The sequence below is a fragment of the Corvus cornix genome, chromosome 27 (assembly GCF_000738735.6).
Source record: "Corvus cornix cornix isolate S_Up_H32 chromosome 27, ASM73873v5, whole genome shotgun sequence".
In the NCBI taxonomy this organism is placed as follows: domain Eukaryota; kingdom Metazoa; phylum Chordata; class Aves; order Passeriformes; family Corvidae; genus Corvus; species Corvus cornix.
Genome location: NC_046355.1, coordinates 3,260,314 through 3,284,763, shown reverse-complemented (window position 1 = coordinate 3,284,763; position 24,450 = coordinate 3,260,314). Strand labels below are relative to the sequence as shown.

The following is a 24,450-nucleotide window of genomic DNA, read 5'->3' as shown; positions in this document are numbered from 1 at the left end:
GATTTTAGCTCGGCAGGCCCAGCCCAGGGGCTTTGTGTGGCCGGATTTACCTGATAATGTCAGGTTTTGGTCAATCCAGGCAGAATTAAACTCACCCCACCCCATCCCGGAGCCCCCATCCCATCCCCAGGATCCCATCCCATGGATCCCATCCCATGGATCCCATCCCATCCCCATCCCATCCCCATCCCATGGATCCCATCCCATGGATCCCATCCCATCCCCATCCCATCCCCATCCCATGGATCCCATCCCATGGATCCCATCCCATCCCATCCCATCCATCCCATGGATCCCATCCCATCCATCCCATGGATCCCATGGATCCCATCCCATGGATCCCATCCAATGGATCCCATCCCACCCCATCCCATCCCTGAGCCCTTCTCCTGGGGCTGGCTGGGATGAGGCGCTGGGAGCCCCAGGAGTGCCAGGTGGCACCTCCAGCCGTGCCTGCCCTCACTGCACACCCGCACCCCATTTCTGCTCCTCAGCCCAAATCCTGAGGGAGGGACCCCCCAGGCCGGGCCACTGGAAAAGCCCTCCTGGAACACAGAATTTCCACAGTAGAAGTGAGCTTTGGCAATGGAATTCCAGCCCCTGCCAACGGAGGATGTTTGGATTCAGCTTTCCCACTAAAAATGTCATTTATCCGCCTGGAGTGGCTCGGGGGGAAGGGCCGGACTGACAGCTCCCCTCCCCAGCAGCTGCTGCAGGGAGAGCAGAGGCAGCTCTGCAGCTCGCAGGTGGCTCAGAGCCCCAATCCCCACTTCCAGAGCACAAAGTTCCAGCTGAAGGACCGAATTTTATCAGTTTTATTTCATTTAAATGAACTCGGTGACTGCTCAGGAAGGAAAAAAGGGGAAATTTCAAAATGGAAACCAAACAGAGCAATATTATCAAAATGTGGGGGTGGGGTTGGTGGGAGCTGGGCTCAGCTGCCTCCTGAGCTGGGTTTTGGGCTCAGTTTCATCTAAAATAGCTCAGCTTGGATGAACTTTAGCAAATAGCAGCAGCCTGGGGATGCCACAGGTCAAAATTCAGGTGAAAAACTCCCCCTGGCCCAGAGCTTCAGCTGTGCCTGAGCTCCCCTGGCCCTCCCTGTCCTGCCAGGGGTGTCCCAGGGCCACCTGCCCACACCCCGACACCCAAATCCCTCCTTTGGCTCGGGAGATTTATGTTTATTAAGAACAATTATTAATTATTATATGATTTCATTCTGTTCCAAGGACTGACCCTCAGGAGTTTGCTGCTGCCAGGGGCCTGTGCTGGATCCCTGCCCTCCCCTGTCCAGAGAAAATCCAGGAGGCAGCTGAAGTTTCCAAGGAGTTTAAGGTTTTAGAGGAATTTAAACCTTAAAGCGAGTCCTGAGCTGTTGTTGCTCTCTCTCGCAGCTCCCAGTGAATTACCCAGTAACTCCTCAGGGCACTTCCTCCCACTCCAGCTCCCATCCCCATTCCTGCACCCCGAGGTGCTGCCCCGGAGTTTTCCCGGTGCCGGCCACCCCTGGAGAGCCCAGAGTCCTCTGTGCTGGCGTTTGGGAGCAGTTCCTGCTCTGTGAACAACCCCTGTTCAGCCCGGCCCGGCCTCCTTGTGCAGCCCAGGAGCAGAGAATGGGGAGGAAATCCTGATTTTAATGAGGCCCAGAAACGCTGAATTGGAGCACTGAATTAAACCCACCTGGGTGCAGCGCAGGGGCTGCAGCTGCTCTGCCGCTGCCTTTTCTCTGCGAAGTTTCGCTGTGCCCGCACGGCCTGGCTGCAGCCCCTCGCCCTCTGCCCTGGAGCCCAGAACATCCTCAGGTGACTGGGGCTGGAAAGAACCGGAGCTGCCCTAAAAGCCCAGCTCATGCTGGTAAAAGATGGGTTTGGAGAGAAACTCCTCTGTGGGAGCCTCCCCACTGCTCCGTTTTGACCCAAACTGGTTTTGGTGGCTGGGCCAGGCCAGCTCTGGGCACACCAAGGCTGGGCAGCTCTGTGTGTTGATGGCCACGGCTGCTTTTCCTGCCTGAGGGCCTTTCCCAGAGCCAAGGAAACTTCATCCCTGCAGGAATTGCCAGGTGCTAACCCAGGGAACAGCTGGAGCTGTTCCAGGGGGTTTGGGATGGAGATCAGGAAAGGTTCCTCCCCCCGAGGGTGCTGGGCACTGCCCAGGCTCCCCAGGGAATGGTGCCGGCCCCGAGGCTGCCAGAGCTGCAGGAGCGCTGGGACAGCGCTGCCAGGGATGCCCAGGGTGGGGTTGTTGGGGTGTCTGGGCAGGGCCAGGCTGGGACTGGCTGATCCTGGGAGTCCTTTTCCACTCAGGATATTCCAGGATTCCATGACCCCCAGCCGGACCCCGCCTGCCCCGTGGGCTGGGATGCTCTGCCTCCCCCCCAGCTCCTGTTCTCTGCTGGGCCCTGGAGAAGCTGATCCCAAACAAATCTGGGAACACAGGTGGCACCTGAGAGCCCAGTGAGCCCAGTCCGGGCTCTGCCTGTCCCACAGCCTGGGGGACACAGCCCCTTGTGCCACCCCTGCCCAGGTCCTGGTTCGTGGTGACTTCTCCAGGGAGCCCAAACTGCTCTGGGGTTCCAATTCCTCCAGCCAGGGAGAGGCTGCTCAGCTCCCCCTTCCCTTCCCTTCCCTTCCCTTCCCTTCCCTTCCCTTCCCTTCCTTCCCTTCCCTTCCCTTCCCGTCCCTTCCCGTCCCTTCCCGCAAGGAAAGGCTGAGAGAGTTGGGATTGTTCTGCCTGGAGAAGAGACCGGGGGTGATCTCATTGTGACCTTCCAGGACCTGACGAGAACCTACAGGAAAGATGGGAGAGGGACTGGGGACAAGGCATGGAGGGACAGGACACAAGGAATGGCTTCCCAGTGCCAGAGGGCAGGGCTGGGTGGGATATTGGGAAGGAATTCCTGGCTGGGAGGGTGGGAAGGGGCTGGGCTGGAATTCCCAGAGCAGCTGGGGCTGCCCCTGGATCCCTGGCAGGACACTGGGGCTGGGAGCAGCCTGGGACAGTGGGAGGTGTCCCTGCCAGGGCAGGGGTGGGATGAGAGAGGTTTTAAACATCCCTTCCAACCCAGCCCGTTCTGGGAGTCTGGGATGAGGAGGAAGGTGAAAAATGCTCACCCCGCGAGCAGGGAAACGCTGCTGCCTCTGGGAGTGACCCCAAAGCCTCGGGTGCTCCCTGCTCCTGCACCCCTGACCCCGGGCACTGCTGGGGGTGGCTCTTAATTTAGCCCTAATTTCAACCTCCAAGGCTCAGCCCCTTTTCCAGGGAGCTCCGGCTGCTCCAGGCAGGGAGGGAATCCCACAGAGCCTTTCCGAGGGCTCCAATCCCTGCCCCCCCCTCCCCACCGACCCCAGGGCCAAAGCAGCTCCGGCTCTGCCAGTGTCACCCTGTCCGGGAGGGGCTTTATCAGCCCGGAGCGCTCAGCAATCGCTCCCAGATGGTGAAATATTCCGGAATTTGATCTTGCCCCTGGATGTCCCCGTGCCAGAGCAGCCCCTTCTCCCTCGGTGCGCTGGGAACTCCTGATGCAGCCCCGCTCCTCGGCAGGGATGCCCCGGGAAGCGGCCTGAACGCGGATGGAGCAGGCTCGGGTAGGAGCCGTGCCTGGGGACGCTCGCAGCTCTTTGTTCAGGATGTTTGAGCTGCAGGGAACGGCGGCTCATGGTTATTTCTGAGCCGTGTCACACCTGCCGCGGGTGCTGAGGGGCTCTATCCAAACACGGGGGGCGTCGGGCAAAGCAGAGCGGCTGGAAGCGACGGGAATCTGGGATTTTGATCCTTCAAAGCAGCTCTCGAAAGCATCCGAGGGCATCCCCCAGCTCTGATCGGCTGTGTGAGGAGCGGCTCGGGGGGAGATTCCCCGATCCCGGGAGCCTCCCAAGGGCTGAGCCCAAATTCCAGCCCCTCCTCCCCCAGAGCTCTTGGGTCTGCTCTGTGGATGGGCTGGAAAAGCCCCGGGATTCCCCCAAATGCTCCGTTCGGGTGAGGCAAGGTGGAATTAGGAATTCCCCTCCTGGGGAATCGAGACATCAGTGATGGGGAGCCCGGCCCACGCAGGGCCCTCAGCAATCCCTGCAGAGCCGGGGCCAGGCATCCCGAGAATCTGGGAATCCTGGAATGGTTTGGGCAGGAAGGGACCTTAAAGCTCATCCCATCCCAGCCCTGCCCTGGCAGGGACACCTCCCACTGTCCCAGGCTGCTCCCAGCCCCAATGTCCAGCCTGGCCTGGGGCACTGCCAGGGATCCAGGGGCAGCCCCAGCTGCTCTGGGAATTCCATCCCAGCCTCTCCCCACCCTCCCAGCCAGCAATTCCTTCCCAGATCCCAACAGCTGCAGCCTGTGGCACACAAACACACAGCGGGATCGCTCCCAGGTGTCCCCAAGGCCCGGAGCAGCGCAGGGCCCTTCCCCAGGTGACCCAAACCCACTCCAGCTGGGAGTGGGTGAGGCAGGAACTGCATTCCCAGCACGGGAAGTGATTCCAGTGCCAGAGCTGCACAAGCCCTCGTGGAGAACAATTCCAGCTGTCCCAGGAAAAGCTTCCCATGGCCCGTTCCCCTCAGCTTGGCTCCAAGAGCAGCATCTGGAATTCTTCCTCCCATGTCCCAGGTCAGCATCAGGTGATCCCAGTTATCCCCCAGGAGCACCACGTGACTGCATCCGGAAAAGCAGAGGGAAATAAATGGGAATTCCCGATTATTTGTGCTGGGCAATGACCCTGGGAACAGCTCCGGGGGGGGGATGGAGCGGTGCACAAGGGGATGGGAATGAGGACAGGAACCCCATTGTCATGGAAAACACCCCAGTGAGGAAGGGACTGAGGGATTTTTCGTGTCCCTGTGGAAATGTCTCATCCCAGTTCCTTCCCCTCCATCCCAGAGCTGTGACAAACCCACGGTGTCCCCACTTCCAGGGATAAATGGGAAGGCAGGAGATGCTGCACGGAAACCGAGGGGGAGCCACAGGGAAAATAAATGCTCCTGCTTCGTGTGGGAGGATTGGGGGGAGCTTTGGGGCTGATCCCTGACCTGGCAGATTCCCAGCTCTGATTCCCGCTTATCTGGAGTCTCCTGACTTCCATCAGCTCCTGGCACCGGGGAATTGATGGTGGCAAAGGGAAGAAGGAAGATGGGAACGTGTTCATTCCCAGATTTTACAGGTGGCACCTGGGCACGGGAACAAATCCTTCCTTGTTCCCAAAATTAAGGACTAAATTTAAAAAAAAAAATGGAGAAGTTGCTAAAATCCTCAAATTCCTGCAGGAGGGAGCTGCCCAAGAGGACGGAGCAGGGATCAGGAAGGGTTTGATGGGAGCGTTTCCAGTCAAGCTTTCCCAATTCTCCAGGGAGCTTTTACATCTCCAGGGAAATTGTTTTAAAATATCAACTCCAGAGAGGAAATAACCCTGGGAAGGGAAAAAACTCGGAAAAAATCGTGGAGAATCATCCAGCCCATTACCTACGGCTCAGGGAGGCTCCATGTGCTCATCCAGCCACATCCAAGGCTGCAAAAGGAGGAGAGAGGGGAATTCTGAATAGAAATGTATCCGGTATTTTGGGGGAGATACAGAGAGGAAACAAAAAAGACCAGGAATGTTGTCCTTGTGCCTTTTACACCCGGAGCAAACCCCTTTTCCTCAGAGGGGGAAGAGAATGGATTCAAACATTCCCAGAAACACTGGGGATATTCCTTCAGGGAATGTCTCTTCAGGAAAATAAATCCTGACAAGATCCTCGCGCCAAGGCAGAGCCGGTCCTGGAAGGGGGAACCTTTTCCTGCTGCGGTTTCATCCCTCCAGGGCTTTTCCATCCAGGAGCTCCCTTCCTTTTGCCTTCCCATGGGATTCCATGAAAGAAAAAAGCAGGGATTTTGAATAATAAAACAATTCCTTGTCAGCCACCGGAGGAGCCAGAGGCTGGAGAACACAGGGAGGCATTAAAGGAGAGGGTAAAAAAAGGCGGATTTGGATGGGATATTGGGAAGGAATTCTCTCCTGGGAGAGTGGGAAGGGTTATCCCATGGCTGCCCCTGGATCCCTGGCAGTGCCCAGGCCAGGCTGGACACTGGGGCTGGGAGCGGCCTGGGACAGTGGGAGGTGTCCCTGCCAGGGCAGGGGTGGCACTGGAGGGGCATTGAGGTCCCTTCCCACCCAAACCATTCCATGATTCCATGAAAAAGTCCTGAAGGCTGGAATGGGAGAGGGAACAGCTTCCAGGGGCTGGATCCTGGCAGGAGAGAGGCCAGGACTGACCTGAGCCAGTCCTGGATCTTGTCTCAGCCTGGGCCTGGAATCCTGCTGCTGTATCCAGGGAAACTGAGGCACTCTGAGGCCTCCTTTCCCATCTTTTCCCAATGTCCTGTCCCTGTGTCCCAGGGTCAGAATCCAGGGACTGAGCAGAGCCCTGGGAGCCCAGGGGGCTGGGGGTGATCCTGGATGAGCTGAGAATGGGAATCTCCTGCTGCTCCTCCAGGTGCCAGCCAGGATCACCGGGGCTGGAAAAGACCTCCAAGGTCACCGAGTCCAAGCCTTGGACCAACTCCCAGCATTCCCACTAAAAACTCACCCCTGGTTTTAACCTTGGCCCCCAGCTCTGGATCCATGGGATGGGAGCCAGGAATCCCCAAAGCTCCTCAGGTGCCAGAGGCACCTGGAGGGGTCACAGGTCATGGAATCACTCAGGCTGGAAAAGCCCTTGGAGTCCGCTCCAGGTGCAATCCCAATCCGTGCTGATGCTGATTTTCAAGGAACAGCCCGTACAGGGAATTCTGGCTGGATACAAACCCGGACAATCCCTGGCTGTGCCAGCTCAGCCCCTTCTCCCCTCCCTGCACAGCTCCAGTGGCATTCCAAGGCTATTGAGAGCCAAATCCTGCTTCTCATCCCTGAAAATCAGCCTGAAACTGCCCTGAAATCCAAGAAAACCCCGAATTCCCTCCTCTGGCAGCAGGAGCAGAATCCAGCCCAAAACATTCCAAGTTTCCCGGTGTTGTTTGCGGGTTTTTATAAAAATCAATGTCGTTGACAATTACATAACTGCGAAAAAGCAGCTGAAAAACTTCGGGATGGAGCTTCTATTTTATCCAACCTTTTCTCCATTAATCTTCCCACACAACTGCTGTCACCGTCAGGCTGCCAAAGGAAAATTCTCTGGATCCCTTCAGTTTGGCAGCTCCGCAGGTGGCACTTACCTGCCTCTGCTTCCAGCCTGCCCCACTTCCCCGGATCCCCACTGATACTCCTTGTGCCAAAATAACGGGGATGTCAGTGGGACAGAGCTTCCGCACCCACCCTGGGGCCTCCAGTCCTGGAAATCCACAGGAAGGAGGTGAAAATTCCCAAATTCTCCTGCAGCACCGCTGGTGCACGGAGAGGTCGCAGTCACCTGGGATTTCCACGCTGGGAATTGCCTGAATGAAGCCGTGCTGGAATCGCTGGAATGGCTGGCAGCATTCCCACGGAATCTGCGAGGAACTGGAGCAGCTTTGGGGCTGTCAGATTTGATCCTTTGAAGGGATTTTTGACAGGAATTGAAGCTTTTTTTGATGCAGAGGGGGAGGCTTTGCCGCGTGCAGAAAGGGGCTGCTTCCCTCGGGAAGGAGCACGGAATTCTCCCGGATTTCTGCAAAGTCTGGGAGTCTCCCAAGCCTTCCCAGGGAGCAGGGTCAGGTCAGAGCTGTTTGTGCTTCCAGGCCCATCCCTCAGGTGCTCCGGGGGTTTTTACAATAATTGCATTTATTGATTCCTCCAAGGTGACCCCGGCGCTCGGCCGGAGCCTCCGGAGCGGGAGCAGGGATGAGCCGGAACGGGAACGTGGCACAGGGACCATCCCAAACCTCTCCTGTCCCCAAAGCCCCCAGCTCTGGTGACCTTCCTGCTGTCACCTCTGGAATCATCCCCACCCCCTGCTCTTCCATCCCTGGCAGTGTCCCAGGCCAAGGACGGGGCTTGGAGCAGCCTGGGACAGTGGGAGGTGCAGCTGGAACAGGGATGGGGTTCAAGGTCCCTCCCAGCCCAAACCATTCCATGATTCCCCACTCGGAGCCAATTACTCCAACCCCGAAATGGGAATTTTTTCAGCAGCAAATTTCCCTGCAGTTCCTGTGCCCCAAATCCCAGGAACAAATGGATTTGGGAATGGGGAGGTTTCAGTGCCAGCTCCAGGGGCTGATCCAGGGACCACTCCAGGGCTGTTCAATCCCAAAAATTCCAGCCCAAACCTCCATGGGGAGACTCCAGAGTGGCCCAGGCAGTTCCATATTTGTTTTCCAGCCGATTCAGGGAATAAAGGAACCTCCAGACATGGTCCTGGCACTGTGGGATCGGAGGCTGATGTGGAGGTGACCCCTTTTATCCTTCAGGATTCAAAACCTCATTTCCCCACGTCCCTCCTGCTGCCATAAAAACAGGGATGTGGCAGCCCCTTGGACTTGAAACATCGCCAGGTCTGAGGAGAAAAGGCTTTTTCCCTTTTCCCACCTGGCTGCCAGGAGAGCCTTCAAAGTCCTTGGAAAGACAAGGAATAAATCTTAACTCAAGGAATTGCTTCCCGAACTTGGTTTGGAAGCCAAACTCCCTGGGAGAGAAGAGTTTTCCATCCTCTCCAGCATCCAAACACGGAGCAGTTTTCCTCTGGATTTGCGAGGTCCAGTGAATTTAACGGGAGGGAAAAGGGCTCAGGAAGGGGGGAATTAGCAGGGAATTGTCTCTCCAGGCACAGGGGGGACATGGAGTGTCCAGCAGGACCCTCCCAGCTGTCCCAGGGTGACCCACAGGCTCCTGTCCCCTGGGAAGCTCCAGGCTCTGCTTTCCCAGGTGCTGTTCCTCTTGGGAACGGGAGCTTTGGGGTCAGGGCAGGTGCAGAGGAGCCTCCAGCCCACTCCAGGCTTCTTCCCATGGGGTTTCCAGAATGATCCCCCAAGACAGGGAGTCTGGGAGCTCCCTCCTGCATTCCCACAGGCACATCCCACTGCCAGATCCAGAGGTGATGCCTAATCCTAAATAAGGGTGTAGGTCCTGAATAATCCCAAAGGAAGCTGTAGGAGATGCCCAATCCTGAAGGAAGGTGATGCCCAATCCCACATGGATCAGCTCCCATCCACATCTCGGGACCAAAGCCCTGAACGAGCCAGGTCTGAAGAGCAAAATGAGCTCAGGAGGATTTTCCTGCCCGAGATTCCCTCTGAGTGAAGGCAGGACATCTCTGGGGTGCCGCACACGGAGCAGGGAGAGCCTCGGAGCGGGACTGAAATCCCAAGGGAAGCAGGAGCAGCCAAACCACGGCTCCCCCGGGCAGCAGCTCCCAGCCAATTCCAGCCCTTCAGGAACTGGGAAAAAAGGAAAAGGAAAATGAACAGGAGCAGAGAACCTCTAAAGCCCTGAAGTTCAGAGGTTCAGGGAGAAAATTGGGATGATCTGCGTGTCTGAGAGCCAGAAAATGGATGATATTCAATATTCAATAGTCGATATTTGATATTTAATATTTAGTATTTGTTATTCAACATTCAATATTCGATATTCAATATTCAATATTCGATATTCGATATTCAATATTCGATATTCAATATTCGATATTTGATATTCAATATTCAATACTCAATATTCAACATTCAATATTCAATTTTCAACATTCAATATCCAATATCCGATATCTAACATTCAATATCCAATATCCAATATTCCAATCTTCTTCGTCCTCCTGAGGATGGAATCATTCCCCAGCCCCTGGATGTGTCCCATGGATTCCCTGTCCCTGCACATTCAGGGCTCCTTTCAAAGCTGCTCTTTCCCCTTTTTCCTGCTGTGCTTCCCCAGGGGCTGCCTGGATCCAGGATAATTCCAGCAGGGAATGGGAGCAGTGCCCCAAAGCTCAGGGACCGTCTGTGTCCCTTCATTGTCACACGGGCTGGAGGGACAGGACACGGGAATGGATCCCAGTGCCAGAGGGCAGGGCTGGATGGGAGATTGGGAATTGGGAATTGCTGGCTGGGAGGGTGGGGAGGGGCTGGGCTGGAATTCCCAGAGCAGCTGGGGCTGCCCCTGGATCCCTGGCAGTGCCCCAGGCCAGGCTGGACATTGGGGTTGGAGCAGCCTGGGACAGTGGGAGGTGTCCCTGCCAGGGCAGGGCTGGCACTGGGTGGGTTTAAGGTCCCTTCCCACCCAAACCATTCCATGACTTTTTTATAACCCCTGGACAAAGCTTTGGGGCCCCCCAGGGATGGAGGGGACACTCCTGGCCAGCCCTGGGGCCTCCAAAATCCACGGAGAGCACTGGAGCGGGAGCTGGGCTGTGCCCAGTTCCTGGGAATTGGCAGGCCCAGGATGCCCATTCCTGAGGGCATCGAAGGAATTCGATACGAGGAGGCCACGAGAACTTTGCTGTTTAGTTTGCTCCAAAGAATTCCTGTTCAAATCCATCCTTCCCAAATCCAGAGGTTTTTCATTTGTTTCATTCCCTCCCCTCTTTTCTTCGGCAGGGAAATGGAAAACAGGGGGGAAAGGAGATAATTGGGAGGATGCCAGCTGGGAGATTAAAATAGATCCAAATCCTTCCTCCTCCCTACCTGCAGAAGGAAAAGAAGCAGATATTTAAATATCCGTCTCTATAAACACATTTATTCGTGGATTAGCATTTTATTCCTTTAAGGAGGGCTGGGAATAATGGCTCTGCCAGGAAATACCAATTAAAGCAGACCTCGCTAATTAAGGGCCACGTGACAGCCCTGCCATGTGTGGCACGAACAGAGCCTTACATCCACAGCTGATCCCCAAATTCCGCCCCTGGATCAGCCACGTGTCCCCTCCAAAAACCGGGATGAAGGAGGATTAAATCCTTTGGGATGTGCAGGGATCCCCCACAGGCAGGGTCCCCAGCCCAGCCAGGATCTGGCTCCTCCTGAAATCTTCCCAAATAATCCCTCTGTGCAACCCTGGAAAATCCCACCTCATTTCCCGGTGCAATTCCCAAAGGAGCAGCAGCACCTCGGCTCCCTTGGGTGTCTGTTTGATCTCTCCAGGGCTTTTTCCTTTAAACACACACAAGGCCCTGGAAATGAGATATCCAACGTTTCCCTATTTTTTTGTTTTGGAGCAGGGTTATGAAATCCAAACGTTTTTACTCCTCTGGTGCTGCCGGGCAGAAGCGGCAGATCCAGGAATCCTGGCATTATTTATGTGCTCCCAATGTGTTTGGTGTGGATGGAATATTTCACCTCCTGCATTCAAAACAAACGGCCCCAAACCACTGCAGCCCCCGAAATCCCCTCAGGTCCTTGGGAGGAATTCCCAGCGGGAAGCCCAAGCATTTATTTCGTTTATTTGCATGGGAAATAAAACGACCCCAAGGAAAACAACCTCAACCCCTTGGGATGTTTCGGGGGTTCCCCAAAGCTCTGCGGCCCCGGGCTCACTCTGGGTGGGGTTGTCACATCCTCTGGGATCTGAGGCACAGGGCTGGAATTAGGGCTGGAATTAGGGCCGACTGGTGGCTTCCATGGAAACCCCAATTTCCAGGCATTCCGTGGCTTTCTGGCTCCAGCAGGAATTGTTCCTGCAGGGCTTGGGCAGAGCAGGGAATTTTTCCGGAAGGTTTGGGGGGTGCAGAACACGTTCTTGGCTCATTTCACCCCGACCCCAGGAGCTGTGGGGTCACACCCATCCCAGGGGCTGTGGGGTCACACCCGTCCCTGGGGGCTCCCTGCGTCCCCAAGCTCGGCCCAGCCCCGGCAGGGCCCTGCAGGATGGGTGCACCCAGCTGTGCCCAGCTGTGCCCAGCGGTGCCAGGCTCCTGCCCCTGGAGGTGTTCCTGTGCTGGAAAAGGGATCCCATTCCCAGCCCACGGGGCCTGAGCCCTGCCTGGGGACCACGTGGCCTCTCAGTGTCTGCCCCTTGTTCTCCTGGAGCTCCTGAGAGCTGAAAATCCCCACCCTCGTATTCCAGGGGCTCTGGCAGCACAAAACCCGACACTGGAAGGTTGGTCCTGGAACCCTGGAATGGCTGGGGTTGGAAGGGACCTTAAACCCACCCAGTGCCACCCCCAGGGACACCTCCCACTGTCCCAGGCTGCTCCAGCCTGGCCTTGGGCACTGCTGGGCATCCAGGGCAGCCCCAGCTGCTCTGGGAATTCCATCCCAGCCCCTCCCCACCCTCCCAGCCAGGAATTCTTTCCCAAAGTCCAAGCCCCATCCTGCCCCATTTGATGCCATCCCTGTGATTGCTCCCCCTGCTTTAGGTCCCCAAAAGCTCAGCAGAGCAGGTGATGTCCCAGAGCTGCTCCATGTCCGGGGCCAATCCCAGGGGCACCAAACGGGGATAAATCTGCTGCCCACTCACCCGGCAGGAATTGCTCGGGAGAGCAATGGGATAAATCCCATAAATCCCCCGGGATGCTCCTATGGACATGGGGGGAGTGTGGCCAGGGAAGGGGGGTTCCAGTCACCCTGTGAGAGTCTGGAAGAGGAGTTTGGGGTTGGATCCTCCCTCCTTTTGCTCCCTTCCAGGATGAAATAATAATGATGATGATGATGATAATAATAATAATAATAATAATAATAATAATATTAATAGTATCCAGCAGAACAAAGTTTCATGATTCCCTTCCAGGGGGTTTCAAGCTTTTCTTTATCCTTTTTGTCTTCACCTGAGTCGATGTTTGAGGTGGAAATGAAGTTTCAAAAGAAGCCAAAGCTTTTGGTTGGAACAACTTCCGAATCTTCATCTTCCTGTCCCCTCTTGGGGCACACAGGGGAGGTCTTGGGGGCAGTGCCGGAATTCCCCCACAATGATTCCCTGAAGTTGTCAAGGATTCCAAACTACGGAACCCCAAATCCATTCTCCACCAGAAGCAGGAGACTCACCCAGCCCAAGGGATAATGTTCAAGCAACTTGTTGGTTAACTAGCAATATTTATTGATCAGCTCTATTATTTCTTATTGGGCTTAATTAGGCCCAATGAGCTTTTGAGCTGCTCTGGCTGCATGAGGAATTACCCAGGGCTCGGCTGCAGGGAAGGAGGGAATGAGCAGCTTTCCCAAACAACTGAAAACACAGAGAGAACTTCCAAAGGCTGGGGAGGTGTCCCACGGGTGATACCTTGGAATGTCACGGTCAGGTCTGGTTTGGCTTTGGAATGTTTTCATGGGGAATCTTTGGGATTGCAGCTCCAGTGGCCTCGGCTGTCCCACTGCCTCTGCCATCAGCTGAAGTTCTTCCCTGTAAGAGATCGGGAGATCTGAGCGGATCTCTTGGAGTGGATTTAAGGAAAAAGCCGCTGCCCGTGCAAACCGGCTGCTCGTTCCTTCCCAGGCCCCTTCTGCCAGGCTGGCCCTGCCCGAAAAGCAGAGTGAAAAACCTTTGGGAGAAGGGGAAGAGGGGAAACCGAGGAAGAGGCCACAGTGCAGGGCTGGGCTGGGCTCTGGCAGCCGGGCACCGCCAGGGAGCCCGGCCCGGCTGTGCCAGGGTTGGGACACGCTTGGACAGGGAGGAATTCGGGATGTTTATGGTCGGGCACCTTTTATTTCCTTGGGTTTGTGGCAATAAATCATGGATAAAAGAGCCCCAGCCCGCCTGGTGGGGAAGCACTTGGGATGCTGATTATCCTGAGAGGGAGCCAAGGGGAAAAACTCCCACTGCCTTCAACAGGCGGCGGGGAGAAACGAGCCGGGATCCGCTGGAAAACGGCAGGAGAGGCTCCCTGGAGCTGCAGGAGATCCCGCTGCGATGGATACGGAACCGCTGGCCTTTCCCCACTCGGTTAGGAAAGGTCACGGCCCATGCTGGGGGTTGGGAAGGATTTGCTGCTTCTGAGCAGCGCTAAAGATCGGGAAAATGCTCCCGAGCACGGACACGAGCTCTGGAAAAACCACCCGAGTTATCTGAGGGCACCGAGCGGAGCCCACCCAGTGTTTGTGCTGCTGCCGCCGCCCCGGGCCTGCAGGGCACAGGCTCAGCCCCTCGATCCCATTCCCCCCGGGTTTCCAGGATTCTGGGCCGGCTGCCCCCCGAGCCGCGGCTGCTGCACGTTCGCGGCTTTGCCACGATAAAAAAGCAACTCTCGGGGAGAGGCTGGAGAGAACCAGGCTGTAACGACTCCATCTATTGGGTAAAAATATACGGCTCCAAATGCACAGGGAAAATTAATTCCGAGGGAAAAAAAAAATATCAGAGGGGATTCGGAGCAGTTACCGGCACTTACAGCTTAATTGGACACAATTAGGGGGATGTTTCTCGGTACTGTTTGAAAGCAAAATGAAGGTAACGGCAGCCGCTTCCAGAGATCCGAGCTCAGCAATCCCGAGGATGCCAATCCGCACCCCGAGTTACTCCCGTCGCGCAGGGTGCTGGGGGAAAGGGGCTTTTTCGGTGTCCGACGCGGGGCAGGAGGAGCCCCCGAACCCAAAGGGCTCTGCAGGCTCGGGGTGAGGGGCACAGGGGCAGCGAGGGGCGGGGGCGATGCTGCCATGAGCGCGGTTCTCCCTTTCCCACTCGTTCCCTGGGAGCGGGGAGCAGCTTCGGCACGGAGAGCAGAAAGCCCCGAGCCCCCTCCAAAGCCGTTCCCCCCTCCCCGGAAGGCAGCGGCCGCACGGAGCCCGCTGCAAGCCTCGCCCGCCTTTCCCCAGGCTTTGCTTGGTATTATGTTCTCCCCCGGGGCTGCTGAAAAGCAGAAAAACAAACTCCTGCCGGAGGAGGGAGGAGGCAGCGGGGGGAGCCGGGGCCGGCGGCAGCCGGGGGATAACGGGGGGGCGGAGGAGGAGGAGGAGGAGGAGGAGGAGGAGGAGGAGGGGGCTACTCCGGGGAGGCAGCGGCGCGATCGGCGCCGAGCATCGCTCCCTCCGCCTCCCGAGCGCCGAGCGGCCGGGACTGGCACCTCGGGAAGCTTCGCCCCGCTCTTCCTCCTCCTCAGCCTCCTCCTCCTGCTGCTGCTGCTGCTGCCGCCGCTGCCGCCGCCGCCGCTCGCTGCCCGCGGCCAGGGCGCGCCCGGCGGAGCGCTCGGCGATGGCAGCGCGGGGCGGGCGCGGCGCGGGGCGGGCGGGCGCGGGGCGGGGGTAGCGCGGGGGTCCCGCAGCGCTCTCCCCGCCGGGGGTCCCGGGGGCCTCGGGGTCGGAGCCGGGCAAGGTCGCGGCGGGGCTCGTTCGGGGCCGGTGTCGGGCGGGGCGCGGTACCGCGGGATGTGAGCGGCGCGGCCGGGCAGCGACAGGGGCAGGGACAGGGACAGGGACAGGGGCGGGCGGTGCGGGCGGCGCCGGTGGCCCCGGTGGCCCCGGGCCCGGCATGCCGCGCTGCCGGAACTGCCGCCCGCCGCGCAGCTCGGGGCCGCGGGCCGCCCGCGGGCGCTGCCCCCGCCGCTCGGGGCCGCAGCCGGCGGGGGGCCCGGGGATGGCGCGGCGCTGCTCGCCCTGAGCCCGGCCCGCAGGAGGACGAGCGGCGGCGGGAGGAGCGGGAGGAGGAGGGGAGCGCCCATGGCGCGGGGGCGCCGGGCGCCGGCGCTGCGCACTCGGCTGCACGGGCTGCGCCTCATGTGCTCGGCGCGGGCGGCGCCGGCGCGCCGGGCGCTCTGGGTGCTCGCCTTCTGCACGGCGCTGGGGCTGCTGCTGGCCTGGTCCTCCGACCGCCTGCTGCACTGGCTCGCCTTCCCCTCGCACACCCGCGTGCGCACCGAGTGGAGCCGCCAGCTGCCCTTCCCCGCCGTCACGCTGTGCAACAACAACCCGCTGCGCTTCCCTCGCCTCTCCAAGGGCGACCTGTACTACGCGGGGCACTGGCTGGGGCTGCTGCTGCCCAACCGCACCGCGCGGCCGCTGCTCACCGAGCTGCTGCGCGCCGACGAGGCGCGGCTGCGCTGGTTCGCCAAACTGGCCGATTTCCGCCTCTTTCTGCCGCCCCGCCACTACGAGGGCATCAGCGCCGACTTCATGGACCGCCTGGGCCACCAGCTGGAGGACATGCTGCTGTCCTGCAAGTACCGCGGCGAGCTCTGCGGCCCGCACAACTTCTCCGCGGTGAGTGCGCACCGGGAGCCCCGGCTGCTCTCGGCTCCTGCCCGCGGTTGCCCGGGTCGTGTCGGTTCTGGTCCGTGTCCCCGGGTCGTGTCGGTTCTGATCCGTGTCCCCGGCTCCTCTCGGTCCGAGGGACCCCCGGGTCGTGTTGGTCCCGGTCCGTATCCCCGGTTCGTATCCCCGGTTCGTGTCGGTCCGGGGACCCCCGGCTGATTTCGGTCCAGGTGACCTCCGTGTTCGTGTAGTTCTGGTCCGTGTCCCCGTCTTCTCTCGGTCCGAGGGACCCTCGGTTCTTGTCGGTTCTGGTCCGTGTACCTGGTTCGTGTCGGTCCAAGGGACCTCCGGGTCCTGTCGATCCGGGAACCCCCGGCTCGTATCGGTCCCGGTCCGTGTCCCCCTCCCCGCTCCGGTCCCGGCCCCGCCGCCGCTCGCTGCGCGTTTTCCCACGGTGCCCGGAGCGCTCCGGGGTCGCGGCGGTCCGGAGGGTCCGGCGGGTCCCGGTGAGTCCGGCGGGTCCGCATGGCCGGCAGGGCCCCCCGGCCCGGGAGCCCCTCGGGAGCCCCCCGCGAGTCGCTGCCCACGGAGCGCTTTCCCTCTCGCCGCTTTCTCCGCCGGCCCGCAGCGATGCTCTCTGATCTAGGGGTGACTCTCTCTGGCATGTGAGAGGCTGGCTGCTGCCTTGGGCTTTAATTAGAAATAATTAAATTAATGTTGCACCATCCCCGCCGCTTCTGTCCCACGTTCCCTTTTGCTCCCCGCGTAGTCGCACCCGCATTTTTCCCCTGTCCAAGCCGAGCTGCCCCAGGTGCGCTGTGGCTGCAGCGCGGGTCCGACCCAGCCCTGCCCATCCCGCTGGGCTTTGCCGTGTCCGGGCCCCCCGCGCTCCGTCCGGACTCCTTGGGCTCCCCGAGCATTCCCGGGAGCCCCTGGAGCTGCTGCTGTGGGGCTGTGCCGCCTGGGGTGCTTTGGGATGCGGAGCTTTGCTGATTGGAGCTGATCCGGGAGGTGTTTGAGCCCCGATGAACCAGCGGGGTTTAGGATCAGCCCAGAACTCAGGGCAGAGCTTTACAAACCACTGGGAGTGGGATCCCTGCTAGGGATATCCCGGTGGGACTGCTGGCATGTGCTGGGAGGAGACTGAGTGAGAGCTGGAACCAGAGGCACGGGAAGGACCCGGCGGTGCTGCCCTGGGAGCAGCGGGATGTTGCTGGTGCTGGAATATTCTGCTGCTCTGATCCTGCAGATACCGGGAGGGGCGGCTGTGATTGAACACCCTGCGAGGAGCGGGGCCGGGGTCTGTGGGGAGCGATCAAACTCTGTGTGGGAGCTGCGAGCGCCGGAGAGGAGCTGAATTCCCGGCTCTGCCTGGGATGCAGCCTGGAAATCAGCCGGAATTGTCCCTTTGGACCTGTCACGTCAGCTGCTAAACCGTGCAGGGGAGGAGGGAGGGACTCCCTGCGGGATGGAGGGAGCTGCCCGGGCTGTGCAGGCGGCAGCTGCTGCTGCAAACAGGAGCAGGAGTGGCACAGCTGGAGGGAAAATCCTAAATAAAATGGGATATTGAGACAGGCCCCTTCCAGCAGGACAATCCGCTGCCGCGGCATGAGGAAATTCGGGAACCACAGCAGGAACAGGCAGTGCGCGGTGGGGAAAAGCTGCCTCCCCCTGCCAGACGCCAGGTCAGGATCTGGTGGCGTTTGGCTGGGGCCGGGAGGGGCTGAGTGCAGCCTTCACTGAACTCCTGCTTCTTCCGAGGTGCGGCAAACCCGGCACAGGTTCCCATTGTCCCGGGAAAAAGAAATCCCGGAGCGCTGCTCTGGCTGCCCTGGGAGGGCTGCAGGACTTGCTCGGGGACGGAATTGGGCATTCCCGGCGCTGCAGCTGCTGCTGGTGCCAGCACGGGGGCTGAGAGCGGGGTCTCCTCCAGCCATCCCGGAAAGGTCCCAGAAGCTGCTTCCCGAGGCTGCGAGGGAGGGAGGGAATCGGGGGCTGTGATCCCTGAGATTCTCCCCTGGAGCTCACAGCACTGAGGGAATTGTTCAGCTGAGGAAATAGGGAAAATATCCTTCCCATGCCAAAGGTTCCGTGCCCCGGAGGGGCTGGAGGGAGAGGGGAATCCCTGTGCCAGGAACCAGCTGGATCTGCTCTCCCTGCCCCGGCTCTGCCCGCAGCAGGTGCGGGGCCTTGGTGCCACCTCCCCGTGTCCCAGCACGTCCCTCCTGTCTGAAGGAACAGGGGAGTGACCTCTGCGCTGTCCTTGAGGGGAGGCTGAGGAGCTTTTCCACCTGTGAGTCCCTGGTGAAGGAGGTGTTCCTTGGGGAGTTCTGGGAACAACTTCCCGGCGGTCTGGAGTGTCAGAGAGCTCAGGACCGGGGCACTTCCCGCCCTGGATGGGTGTTCAGGATGGAGGTGCCACGGCCAGGAGCTGGGGTTGCCTGTGGGGGCTGAGCCCGGGGCAGCCCCTGCGGTCTGGGGCACTTGGAGCTTCTGCTTCTCCTCTGGATGGGGAGGGAAAACCCCAGGGAGAGGCAGGAAAACCGTGTGGATTGAGCTGGGCACGGACATGAGGCAGGACAGGATGTGTGAGAAGATGAATGCAAATGGAATAAACGGGGGTGTAAAGAGAATTGTGCAGGTTTTACAGCTGCTCAGGAGCTCCAAGAGCCTTTCCTGTGCCAGAGCAGCGGGGGGAGGTGAGGTCAGAGCCCCGAAAGCCCAAACCGGAGGTGGTTTGGAGCAAACGAGTCCTGGCTGAGATGTGGAGCAGAGCAAAGGAGCTGGGGGGGAGCTGCTCTCCTGTGACTCCTTCCAGCTTCGTCCTGCAGCTCCCACAGGACATTCCTGCCCCTTCCAGCCCCTCTCCCACAGGACATTCCTGCCCCTTCCAGCCCCTCAGACCACAGGGGGAGTTGGGTTTTGTGGGTAGCATGGAAAAGCAAAGGGACACTGGAGAACGAGCCCAACAATCCCAACGTGTGTGGGAAGCGTTGCTTTTATTCCCTAATAAATGGAAATCTGGGATTGCACTGACCTGTGGAGCTCGGGGCTGCTGGGCTGGGATGATCCAGTTGGATTTATCCCATTTTGGAGGGCTCAGGTCTGGATTATTTCCCAGCCTGCTCCAGGAGGGGTTTGTTGTCCCTGTCCATGTTTTCCAGAAGGATGAGGATTTGTTGATGGATCAGATGGAGTCTCCTGCCCTCAGTCAATGTGTGACTTTACTTATTTTAGGCTCGACCTAAAACTGGGCTGTCGGGATGGTTATCCAAGAATCCTGGAGTGCTTTGGGTTGGGAGGAACCTTAAAGCCCAGTTCCATGGGCAGGGACACCTCCCACTATCCCAGGGGGCTCCAAGCCCCTCCAGCCTGGCCTTGGACACTTCCAGGGGCAAAACCATCCAGAAATGCTCGGAGCTGGATAAATCCAACCTTCCCCAATGCCCACGTGCTAATTCCAAGGGAAGGATCCATCCAGCAGCTCCTGTCTTTCAAAACTTCTCCCAAATTCCAAATCCAGCTGCCAGAACTGGGCAGTTCCGTGATTCAGGATCGGCTTTCCCTGGAATGGCCCCGTCCAGGAGGAGCTGAGGCTCAGGATTAAGTGGATGTTGCTCTGCTCTGCGGTCCCTGGATTTGGGGTTGATTGATTCCTCCGAGCCCTTTGTCACTGGAATGTTTCTCTCGGTTGCTGTGCTCATTGATTTCCTCCTTCCTATGATTTTTCATCCTGAGAAATTCGTGAACGGATCCAACACCTTGGGGGCTGCTCGTGGGGTGGGGTTTAGGGTTAATGATCTCCTCATTTAATAATTCCCCAATCAAATCATCACCTGTGGCTCTGCCTGGGGCAGAGGGGATGCCGGGGCTGTGCTGGGAGGGGTGGCAGGGTTTGGTCCCCATCCTTGGGGAAATCCTTGGATTTCTGGGGTGTCCTGAAGGCTCTGCAGCCAATGCTCGCCCATGCTTTGGTTTGCTCCGTTATTTTTGGTTAAACTGTTTTATTTATCCCCAGAGCAGGGACTTTATGGGGTGGCAGCTGCGCAGAGACCTCAATGCTGCCTTTAAAAACACTCCTGAATATTTGCCTGAAAGTCTGAGGAATATTCCTAAAATAGCCCTCAGGTGGGGGCTGTGATGGTGCTGCTTCCTCAGCAGAGAATCCCCCGTGGCCGGGGTGAAGCTGAGCCTTATCCCACTGAATTAATGGGATATTTCAGCCGTGGGTTTGGTGCGAGGGCAGACAGGAATTCTGTGTCAGCAGCATGGAAAACCCAAAGCTTGGAATAGCTGCCAGCACCTTAATTAGCACCACCACAATTAACTGCACAGGAATTTCGGGATGTGGGGTTGTTTATTTGGGGATTTTCCTCACTCCCCCACAACCTGTTTTACCCAATTCCCTTTTCCACCTTTATTCTCTCGTATTTTTATTTTACTTCTTTGGTTTCGGCTTCTCTTCTGAACAGAGCTCTGGCGTGGGGGTGGGGTTGCCTTTGGAAGGGGCGTGGGTGGGGCCGAATGGTGCCAATGTGGAGCTGCAGCCTCAGATGTGCCCCCGGATTGTCCCAGTGCTGCTCCAGGGAAGTGCCCGGAGCCAGCTGGACTCGGCCTGGGATCCCTGCGGAGCCGAGGCCGGGTTATCCCGAGGGAATCCCGCTCTCTTTGGGTTCCTGGTGGCAGAACCCAAGGAGGAGTCAGGGCTGGGCTGTGCCAGGTGCTGCCCGTGTTCGCTGCGAGAGCTGGGCTGAAGGGTTTGGGGTGATTTCTGTGGGTTTGGGCTCAGCTGGGCCCGGCACTGAGGGTGGAGATTCCTGATCTCCTTCAGAGTTGGGCGTTGAGGGGATTTGGAGTCCACTTGGGCTGGGGAATGAAAACAGGGCTGAGTTTGGCACTGAACTGGTGGATCCTGAGAGGGGCCAGAAGCTGTGGGAGAAGAAGGACAAAGCCCAGGGATTGCAGTGCTGCCCTTCCCTGCCAGAGCTGCTCGGCTCCGGAGAGCTGGAGGGATCCCAGAGGAATCCCAGAGGAGCAAGGGAAGCTGGGCAGCAGCAGGGCCTGGGCTGCTTCTCTGCCCCCAGTGCCAACCCTGCCATGGCAGGGACACCTCCCACTGTCCCAGGCTGCTCCCAGCCCCAGTGTCCAGCCTGGCCTGGGACACTGCCAGGGATCCAGGGGCAGCCCCAGCTGCTCTGGGCACCCTGTGCCAGGGCCTGCCCACCCTCCCAGAGAACAATTCCCAATTCCCAATCTCCCATCCAGCCCTGCCCTCTGGCACTGGGATCCATTCCCTGGGTCCTGTCCCTCCATGCCTTGTCCCCAGTCCCTCTGCAGCTCTCCTGGAGCCCCTTTAGGCCCTGCAAGGGGCTCTGAGCTCTCCCTGGATTTTCTCCTCTCCAGGTGGACACCCCCAGTGCTCCCAGCCCGGCTCCAGAGGGGCTCCAGCCCTGGAGCAGCTCCGTGGCCTCCTCTGGACTGGCTCCAGCAGCCCCACGCCCTTGGAAGGCTCAGTGACTGCCTGGGAGGCTCCATTCCCTCCACGTGTGGCAGCAGCAGGAGAACCCGGCCTTGCCGGCCCGGGGCAGGACAGGTGTGCTGGGGATGTGTGGCTGTGCAGGGAGCCGGGAGTGCAAATCCCCGGAATTTGGGAAGAACGGGGCTGGGCTGGGCTCCTTTGCATCCCCCACCTTGTATCCCACTGCCCCGGGTCCCGGCGCAGATCCCGCTGCAGATCCAGGAGCAGATCCCGCTGTAGATCCTGGCGCAGATCCAGGTGCAGATCCCAGTGTAGATCCCGGTGCAGATCCCGGTGCAGATCCAGGCACAGATCCCGGCACAGATCCAGGTGCAGATCCCAGTGCAGATCCTGCTGCAGATCCAGGTGCAGATCCCGGTGCAGCTCCAGGCGCAGATCCCGGTGCAGATCCTGCTGCAGATCCAGGTGCAGATCCCAGTGCAGTTCCAGGCGCAGATCCCGGTGCAGGTCCCAGTGCAGATCCAGGTGCAGGCAGCTGTTGGAATCCTGCACCACTGGTGGTTTTACCAACATCTGGGCAAGATTTTGGGATGAGAACTCCCCTGGACTGACCGACTGTGCCGGGTTGGAAGGGATCCACAGGGATCCATGAATCCAACTCCTGACCCTGCTCCTGGAATATGGGAACTTTTATTTCTGGCAGGGCAGGAAAAGCCTCAATTCCATGGGGAAAGGATTCCGTGGAGTTCAGCCACTTCCCCCAGGAGCTGCTCCCAGTTTTGGCCTGGGTTGGAGCCCAGACCAAACCCCTTTCCTTGTGCAGGGATTTCTGTGGAGAGGAGGGATGGGAGTGTTTGGGAATTGAGGGATGGGAGTGTTTGGGAATTGAGAGATGGGAGTGTTTGGGAATTGAGGGATGGGAGTGTTTGGGAATTGAGGGGTTTTGAGCAGAACTTTCCTGTGCTTTTTTCCCTGCCTGCTGTTTTTTCCCTTTTCCATCGATTGCATCCATCCATCCATCAGGAAAGGGGATTCCAGGTCCTGCAGTCGTCACCATGAGTTTGTTTGAGTTACGGGATAGATTCCCAGTAATTACTGCCCCCCCCCAGCAGAATTCATGGAATTAAAGCCCTAATCCCAGTCCCCACCCACTCCGGGTTTCTGCCAGGCCTTAATTAACATTTGCTAATTGCTCCAAGATCTGCCTGGGACCAGCTCCCAGCAGGGCACAAAGAGTGGGAATTCCTGGAATGGAGGTGCCAGGGGCCCCTGGTGTGGGGGGGGGAAGGAAATCCAGGGGTGCAGGGTGGGAATCAGTGGGAATTGGGCTTTGTTCCCTTGGGAGCCTGGGGCTGCTGGGTTTGCCCTTCCCTCTGCTCCAGCTCAGGGTAATTCCATTTATCCTGAAATCCCTGGAGTCTGTTCCCACTGGGAGCATTGATGGTGCCATGAGCGATCCAGACTGCCTCCAGAATCCATTCCTTTTCCCACTGGGATGGCTGAAATTGGAGCTGGGATGAGCTTTTATTCTTTTGGCCATGTTGTTCCCATCCTGTCATTTATCCTGAGTTCCCTGGGCCTCTGGAGTCTGTTCCCTCCCTCTGGGCTCAGGGCATGGTGCCATGAGGGCCTTGCAGCATCCCAGGCTGGCTCCGGAATCAGCCCCTTTTCCCACTGGGATGGAGAAAACTGGAACCGGGACGAGCTTTTGCTTTTGGGTTTGCTTCTTCCATCCTGGCCGTGGGTGTTCCAGGAGCTGGGATGGAGGGAAGCTGCTGGATTATCCTCGGGAGCAGGGACGGGCTGCTGCAGGGATCCCTCCGGATTGTCCATCCCTGGGAAGGGCTCGGCCTCCCTGGGGAGCTGCTGCTTGTCCAGATGTTTGCAGCTGGATCATCCAAGGGCTGATTCCCATTGCTTGGCCATGCAGGAGGCCAGGCTGGAACTGGCTGGGATGCAGGGATGCCCTTTAGGATGCAGGGATGCCTTTTGGGATGCCCTTTGGGATCCTGGGATGCCCTTTGGGATGCCCTTTGGGATGCCCTTTGGGATGCAGGGATGCCCATGGGATGCCCATGGGATGCCGGGATCCCTTCTGTCTGGTTGCAGGGATTCCCGTGGGGCAGGAAGTGGTTGGGAAGCTCCTGCCTAACTGCCAGGCTTCAGAAATGAACCCTGAGCTCCAAAGGTGGGAATTGTGCCCCCAGCCCAGCCCAGCCCGGCCCAGGTGGGCTCAGGGTTTCCCTCAGGGCTGCTCGATGGTGGAATTCCCATCTTTCCTGCATTTCTCCTCCATGTCCCCTTCCCGGCCCTTCCCGGGTTCCCTTTCCCAGTCCGTGTCCCTGGCAGGTCCCCGATCCATCCTGACCTGCTTTGGAATGAGGGCTCTGCCCTCCTCCCCTGCTGGAACCTGGGGATCCCAATACTCCAAACCCCTGGGATAGCACACCTCACTCGCTTCCCTCCAGCACTTCTGGGAATTCTCATCCTTCTTTTTCCTTTCCCCCCTGTAATTTCAGGCAGTGGGAGCAGGAATTTTTAATTTTTTCATGGATTGCTCCATTCTTCTCTTCCCAATTTTATCATTTTCTCCTGGAATAAAACAGATTCCAGGAAAACTTCCTCCCCAAAGCCCTGGAGCTTGGAGGTTTTTCAGTATTGAAGTGAGAACACGGATGAGGACCTGGAGCTGTTCCCAGGCCTAGGAGCGCACTGCTGCCATCCCGAGCTCGGCTTTATTCAATCAGGAGGAATGGCCCATTATAATCCAATTAACTGTGATTCCCAGGCAGGAATTCCTGGCTCCAGGGTGGGGGAAAAGTTGCATAAAATGATTGGGAAAGGCTTCAGACTTCCATGGGATTTTTCCCCTGTTCCCTTTAAAATCCCTTCAGCAGCTGGAGCCAGGGTGAAGCCGTGGGGGGGAATCGGCTCCTGGGTTTGTAATAAATTCATGGAATGATCCCAAGTGATTCCCTGTGGGCATGGAGATC

At 58.5% G+C, this 24,450-nt stretch overlaps 1 protein-coding gene across 3 annotated transcripts in view; it reads left to right on the top strand.

Annotated features, from left to right (window-relative positions):
• Positions 1-24,450, top strand: part of LOC104698497 (acid-sensing ion channel 2) — a 386,996-nt gene that overhangs the window by 303,112 nt on the left and 59,434 nt on the right. The window contains exon 1 of one of the 3 annotated variants that reach the window (XM_039565634.1): positions 15,385-15,987. The exons of the other annotated variants lie outside the window; for them this stretch is intronic. Within the exon in view, the coding sequence (XP_039421568.1) occupies positions 15,448-15,987 (540 nt within the window). The 5' untranslated portion in view covers positions 15,385-15,447. Of the gene's footprint in view, positions 1-15,384; positions 15,988-24,450 lie in introns of those variants that run through there. 3 annotated transcript variants of the gene reach the window in all.